At 43.2% G+C, this 7,605-nt stretch overlaps 1 protein-coding gene across 2 annotated transcripts; it reads right to left on the reverse strand.

The window, feature by feature from the left end:
* Positions 1 to 4: 4 nt before the first annotated feature.
* On the reverse strand, positions 5 to 7,184 carry MRPL18 (mitochondrial ribosomal protein L18). Of its 2 annotated transcripts, none has more exons than XM_067701624.1 (4): positions 7,016 to 7,184; positions 6,305 to 6,491; positions 1,257 to 1,339; positions 5 to 591 (listed from the first exon to the last, which is right to left on the reverse strand). In XM_067701624.1, exons 1-4 carry the CDS (start codon positions 7,065 to 7,067, stop codon positions 524 to 526), a joined length of 390 nt encoding a protein of 129 aa, XP_067557725.1. In that variant the 5' UTR covers positions 7,068 to 7,184; the 3' UTR covers positions 5 to 523. The 2 variants fall into 2 exon arrangements, with proteins under 2 accessions (XP_067557725.1, XP_067557724.1); XM_067701623.1 differs by having other exon boundaries at positions 1,108 to 1,339; positions 7,016 to 7,182.
* Between the last annotated feature and the right edge of the window lie 421 nt (positions 7,185 to 7,605).

The following is a 7,605-nucleotide window of genomic DNA, read 5'->3' on the forward strand; positions in this document are numbered from 1 at the left end:
AAAATAAGAGTTCACAATATACCTTTATTCTTTAACTTATAAACATTTGTTCCTCAAAAGTTAATTATAGGCTTCCCTGGTGGCGCAGTGGTCGAGTCCGCCTGCCGATGCAAGGGACACAGGTTCGTGCCTCGGTCCAGGAAGATCCCACATGCCACGGAGCAGCTGGGCCCGTGAGCCATGGCCGCTGAGCCTGCGCGTCCGGAGCCTGTGCTCCGCAACGGGAGGGGCCACAACAGTGAGAGGCCCACGTACGGCAAAAAAAAAAAAATAGTTAATTATAATTGGCAACAGCTCTTCTCAAATACTTCTCTCACGTCACAGAGAGGAGAAGAATTTAGCCCTGGATTTAAAACAAACACACACAAGGGGAGAAGAGGACAACCTTAACTACTAATAACATTCCACTGTTAGGTTACTGTACAGGACGTCCAAGCTGGCGGTTCGTCTAGAGACTCTCTTCTGATGAACGAACAGCTGACAGCTTTACATTTACAAGTATCAAGCAACACTTCTGCTTCATTCATAGATTCTCCGAGGCTCCTGCAGCACCACACCACCTTCTGTCATGGCACTCTGCAGTCGTTTCATCTGGTTTTGAAGATCAGGAAAAAAGGAAAAGATTAAGTCAACACCACAAGCTGACAATAGTTCACTTCCCAAGAGAAAGAGAAATAAACAACTGATTTATCCTTGCTAACTTCCCAGCCTACAATGGTTTTTCAGAAAGTGACCTTAATAATGACACAGATAAGAAAAAAGAGGATGTAGAGATGTCAAGGATTAGCAGCATTTTAAAATATTCTATAGACAAGATGTTACTATATGAATAGGGAAGCAGAGTGGTCAACATTATGGCTATGAAATCGGTCACGTGGGTTTGAACCCTGCCCCGTGCCACAAGGACTGGGCCAGCCAGCCTCAGCTGACCTACAGAACATGAGTCCTGACACGCTATAGGCTGCTGTGAGGTAATGCACATCAGGACACTCACCTCAGGCTCTGACACTTGGAAAGAACTTAATAAATGGAACTATTATTATGTACATATCTAGTGTCAAGAATTAACACAATACCTTTTAACTAAGTACATGAAAACAAAAATACCGAGTCTGAGGCTGCCTCCCAAGGAGTTGGTTGGTAGACCATGAAGTTGATTCCTGCTTCCAAGCACCGCTCTGCCAGCACTCGTCCTACACTCTCACAAGCCACCACATTTCTGGTGCTATAAAGGTGTTTTTTAATGGCCCATTCACGAGTGGATGCCGAAACCACAGTCTGGCCATTGCGATGCTCAACAAGTGCGTCTATGTGATGCTGACTCCTTATAACTCGCAACCTAAATGAGGTGAGAGAATAAAATCATAAAAGAATTCTAAAGATAAATGACTTCAGGTGAATAAATGCCGAAATAGTTCTCAAGAATGTAATGTCTGGTTCATTTACTTCAGCATACTTAACCTGGCTTTTACTCGGGAAAGGTGTTTTCCCCTTGCTTTTATGAGAATATCATCAGCAATAAACCAAACATTTCTACTTAGCCTCAAATATCCAGGAGAAATTTGGTATTTCTGACTGCTGAGATTTACACAGCATCTACTTCAAAAAAGGATTTGAAGAGGCAAAGCTAAGTTGCTGACCCTACACTGGATAAAAATATACTTACTACATGCTTTTTTTTTTTTTTTAAAGGAAGGAAATATTTTATTTATTTTTTGGCCACGCCATGTGGCATGTGGGATCTTAGTTCCCTGACCAGGGATCGAACCCGTGCCCTCTGCATTGGGAGTGTGGAGTCTTAACCACTGGACCCCCAGAGAAGTCCCCTTACTATATGCTTTTATTTTCTAGCTAACGATTTAAATATAAAAACAGAAATCATAAGTGTACTATAAGACAACATGGGAGAAGTTTTAAGTAATGTCAAAGTAAGATAAACCTATTTAACTATATCAAGCTATTTAACATGACCTCAAACTACATCATATGGCTTTTGTTTAAAAAAAAATTAACAAAGTTTTCTGCATGCTAAGAAAAACAAAAAACAAAACAGTAAAGTCAAAAGGCAAGCAATTAAACAAAAAATACTTTTAAATCATATATTGTGCTAATTTCCATAATATGTAAAAAGCCTCCTATAATCAATAAGGAAATAACCAGTAACTTAATAGGCAAAGGATGGACAGACTGTTCACAGAAAAGAAAAATATTAATAACTCTTAAACCCATGAAAATATGCCCAATCTCACTGCTAAATTGCATGGACAAGACAATTCATTTCAACACTGTTTGAAATCATAAAAGATAATCATCAATAGGCAGTCAGTTAATTAAAACAGCCATGCAACGGTATTTTATTTTTAAAATCTTTATTGGAGTATAATTGCTTTGTAATGTTGTGTTAGTTTCTGCTGTATAACAAAGCGAATGAGCTATACGTATCTCCCTCCCACCCTCCCTATCCCACCCCTCTAGGTGGTCACAAAGCACCGAGCTGATCTCCCTGTGCTATGCAGCTGCTTCCCACTAGCTATCTATTTCACATTTGGTAGTGTATATGTCAATGCTACTCTCTCACTTCGTCCCAGCTTACCCTTCCCCCTCCCCATGTCCTCAAGTCCATTCTCTATGTCTGCATCTTTATTCCTGTCCTGCCCCTAGGTTCATCAGAACCTTCTTTTTTTAGATTTCATATATATGTGTTAGCATATGATATTTTTTTTCTCTTTCTGACTTACTTCACTCTGTATGACAGACTCTAGGTCCATCCACCTCACTACAAATAACTCAATTTCGTTTCTTTTTATGGCTGAGTAATATTCCATTGTATATATATGTGCCACATCTTCTTTATCCATTCATCTGTTGATGGACACTTAGGTTGCTTCCATGTCCTGGGTATTGTAAATAGTGCTGCAATGAACACTGTGGTACATGACTCTTTGAATTATGGTTTTCTCAGGTATATGCCCAGTAGTGGGAATGCTGGGTCATATGGTAGTTCTATTTTTAGTTTTTTAAGGAACCTCCATACTGTTCTCCATAGTGGCTGTATCAATTTACATTCCCACCAACAGTGCAAGAGGGTTCCCTTTTCTCCACACTCTCTCCAGCATTTATTGTTTGTAGATTTTTTGATGATGGCCATTCTGGCCATCCATGTGAGGTGATACCTCATTGTAGTTTTGATTTGCATTTCTCTAATGATTAGTGATGTTGAGCATTCTTTCATGTGTTTGTTGGCAATCTGTATATCTGTATATCTTCTTTGGAGAAATGTCTGTTTAGGTCTCCTGCCCATTTTTGGATTGGCTTTTTTTTTTTGATATTGAACTGCATGAGCTGCTTGTACATTTTGGAGATTAATCCTTTGTCAGTTGCTTCGTTTGCAAATATTTTCTCCCATTCTGAGGGCTGTCTTTTTTTCTTGTTTACGGTTTCCTTTGCTGTGCAAAAGCTTTTAAGTTTCATTAGGTCCCATTTTGTTTTTATTTCCATTTCCCTAGGAGATGGGTCAAAAAGGATCTTACTGTGATTTATGTCATAGAGTGTTCACGCACATATGGTCACCTTATCTTTGATAAAGGAGGCAAGAATATACAATGGAGAAAAGACAGACTCTTCAATACATGGTGCTGGGAAAACTGGACAGCCACATGTAAAAGAATGAAATCAGAACACTTCCTAACACAGTACACAAAAATAAACTCTAAATGGATTAAAGACCTAAACGTAAGGCTACGGTATTTTACAGTTACTTCAAACAGTTATTTTACATAATTAAGAACAAAGTAGCAATTTATGATGCTGCTGTTGCTAACATTTACTGAACACTTACTGTGCCAGGGAGTCCTAATTGTTTACAGGTATAGCTCATGTCTCAAACTAATTCCATTATTCTTTCTTTCTTATTTTTTTTCTTTTTTGGGCTGCAGAAACTGACACAGAAAGGTTAAGTAACTTAGCAAGGTTACAACTAATGAATGGTAAGTAATGAAGCTAGGTAGGATTTAAGTCCAGGGGTCTGGCTCCAGAGCCAATGTTCCCACCAACACAAAATATTTCCAAGATGTATTTTTAAGTGTGTGTGTGTGTGTGTGTGTGTGTGTGTGTGTGTGTGTGTGTTGGGGGGGGGTGAAGGAGGTGGGTGGGGGAATGCAGAACAATATATATGATGTGGTAAGATTTATAATGAAAAAAATACAAGTTCATACTTATCTGCATAGACTAGCTCTAGAAGGATACACAGAAACTATAGTCCCTTTTGGATTTTACAACATTTGTATACATTACACATTTAGAAATTAAGTTCATGATAAAGGAAACACTGAAATCAAACATTATACTAAGATTCTTAGTGTGAAATAGCATAAAAAGCACTAGATTTAGAAATGTGGGTTCTACTCCTAGTTTCGCTGGTAGCCCTAGTAACAATCACAATCTCTTAATCCAGGGGTCAACACACTCTTTCTGTAAGGGATCGGATAGTAAATATTTTATGGTTTGCAGGCCATATTGTAAGCAGAGAGGGTAGTGGGTCCCTGGAGAAAGAGAACTAGCATGTCTTTCTCCACATAAGAGAAGCCATTTTTGGCCTAAGCCATTTTGTGCTCTAAGCTTGGCCACAGTGCCTGCTCTTGAACAGGTCTCAGTAATTAATGATCTTAAGGGAAGTAAGGGAATGCAGGAACAAAGGAAAAGCAGTCAAGAAACAATAGTCTAGTGGTAAAACAGAGTCCTAGTTCCTCCTCAAGGGAAATATATAACAATCTGATACCGTCTTTAAGTTTCTCCATCCTCAGGTGGAGGATGGAAATGACTATGTTGACACCTGTGACTTCAATCAACTAACGCTAGGACCCTGTCGACCCTGGCCCCAATTCTATGCTGAATTCTCCTCTGTTCAAGCCCCTTCATGAATATGCTTGTACCCTTAGCTTAAAGCTCCCTCAGTTTTGCTGTTCCGCGTGACCCTGCTTTGGGGAAGATCCCCGGGGTTCTCCTTACTTGCTGCAAGTAATAAATCCTTCCTTCTCCCGATCTTTGGCTTGCTTGCGTCTTCTGGCTTGACATCCACCGAGAGGTGAACCTAGTTTTCAGGTAACAACATGGGTCAACTGCTCAACTCAGCCACAGTAATTCCAGAACAGCCAGGTAAGAATGAGTGGTGGCTGGGTGCCCATAAAACTTTCTTTGTGGATAATGAAGTTTAAATTTTACACAATTTTCACATTACAAAATATTCTTTGCATTTTTAAAAATCTTTTAAAAAAATGTAACAATATTTAGCCTGCAAGCCAGCTTTGGCCCAGGAGCCATAGTTTGCTGATCCTTGTCTTAAACCATTAGCGCAACAAAGGAGTAGGACTCATTATCTCCAAGGTCACTTCCAATTTTATACTGATAATACTGTGAATGGAGAGATAGGGAAAAAAGGGGGGAAACAGATCTCCAATTATTTAAATAATCCAAATATTAAGTAAAAGTGATAATTTGGGTATTTCAAAAAAAAATTCAGGATTCAAGATTCAGATTATTTCGACGATGAACTGCCTGCCCCCTTTCTTTGACCCCCTCCTGTCTCCCTAAGGCTCAATTCCCCTGCTCCTGTAAAACGGGGGAAATTACTGCACCTGCTTCAAAAAGTACTTTTAAGGATTAAATGAGAAAATGCATATAAAGCACCTAGCATAGTTCCTGGCAAAGACAAAGCACTCAGTAACTGGCCATCTTTATAACAAAGAAGAGACTCCTAACGTTCTTCCTGTCTCTACCACCGGCCCCCTTAAAAATTTGTTCTCCTCAAAGGAACCAGAATGATCTTCCATTCGGGCTCAAATTTTAAATGCCCTCATAGTTTCCCACCGTAGTGAGAATAGCGTCTAAAGCGCTTACTTGATTTACAGAGCTAATGATGTGTCTCCTACCCACCTCTCGGCCCTCTGAGCTCCAGGTCCACAGGCCTTTCGGTGCCCCAAACGCGCCAAGCTCATTCCCACCCTAGCTGTTTCCCTTGCTGGGAACGCTCTTCCTGGCAGATAGTTCGGCTTCTTCCTATTTTCTGAGGGGTCTTAGTCAACCAGTTCCCCATTCTAACTTTATCCTCTTTCAGTTTCCTCCATGACACCTACGTATTTATTGTTTGCCGCCCCCCTCCACTAACCCCTCCTAGACCCACCGCAAGGCAGCTTCCTGAGAGGAGAGTCGCCAGCAGTTACCGGGCACGTTCCTCAAATGAACTGATGAAAACAATTTGCAGAGCAGCATGCATGCTCTGTGGTCAATACCTAGCAGAGTTAATTACCTGTGCCAGAACTCGCGGGAGGGCCACACTGTCCCCCAGCCCCGCTCTTTTCTGGCTACAGCTAAGAGCTCCAGATTCCGGGGGTTCCGGTTGGTGAACTCCGGGGCAACAGCTTCATTTCCTTCGGGGTCCGCTTCAGGCTTCACCGCTGGCTTGGAACTGGTCGACAGCACTGCCACCCGACACCCTAAGAACGTAAACAACCATACGTATCTTTAAAAAATGACGAAACGGGGCTTCCCAGGCGGCGCAGTAGTTGAGAATCCGCCTGCCGATGCAGGGGACGCGGGTTCGTGCCCCGGTCAGGGAAGATCCCACATGCCGCGGAGCGGCTGGGCCCGTGAGCCATGGCCGCTGAGCCTGCGCGTCCGGAGCCTGTGCTCCGCAACGGGAGAGGCCACAACAGTGAGAGGCCCGCGTACCGCAAAAAAAAAAAAAAAAGTGACGAAACGGACAAAACAAAAATATGATCTAACTTGTCTCCATCCTCTCCCCCTCAGTCTTCGCGCCCTGGAAGGGGGACAAAAGGTATGTTCGGTCACGGGGTGTAGTCATCACAGACCCTGGTCCTTAATTTTCTACTAGTGTCATCACGATGCTGTTAGCTCGTTTACTTTTCGATGGTATATGTTGAATGCAAAAGACGACCTGCATGTGCACATTGTGCTGACCCGGGGGAGTAATCTGAGAGACGTGGGAAGATGAAATTACCGGGGTTCCTGCGAACCGACAACAGCTCCCAGAACCCCGACCGAAGCGCCATTGCTGAGGGGAATCGTAGCCAAAACCTCGGAAAGACCTCGCCTCCTCTCCTCACCGACGTCCCAGCGGCTCGCCGGCCGCAGCCATATTAACTTAGGAAAAGACCTTAGGCAAACGTAAGGGCATCGACGCCTCGAACCCGAACAAGCCCCCGCCGCTGAATGGCGGATAGGGCAATCCGTCATCTCCGCTCTTCCAATCAGCGCTTACGCTGGGGCGCACGCAGGCGCCGGATTCAATCAACCACCTCGCAGCAACGCGCTTGGTGGTTGGTTCACGGTCCGTTAAGTCGGGCCGAGCTCATCGGGGGCGTCCCGCGTCCAACACACTGCCTGCATCTCGTTGCGTCATTTGGGCCCTGGGGTCGCAAAGCATAGACCGATCATTGTCGGACACACACACACACACACACACACACATGGAGACACACACGGACAGGCCATTTGGGCTCTGGGAGGACGGGGCAGCGCGAGATGCAGTTTTCAGAAAGGGTGGTTGTCGCTTTCCCACATGACCCATGAAGCTTATACCCGTGAGCC

The sequence above is a fragment of the Pseudorca crassidens genome, chromosome 13 (assembly GCF_039906515.1).
Source record: "Pseudorca crassidens isolate mPseCra1 chromosome 13, mPseCra1.hap1, whole genome shotgun sequence".
NCBI classification, from domain to species: domain Eukaryota; kingdom Metazoa; phylum Chordata; class Mammalia; order Artiodactyla; family Delphinidae; genus Pseudorca; species Pseudorca crassidens.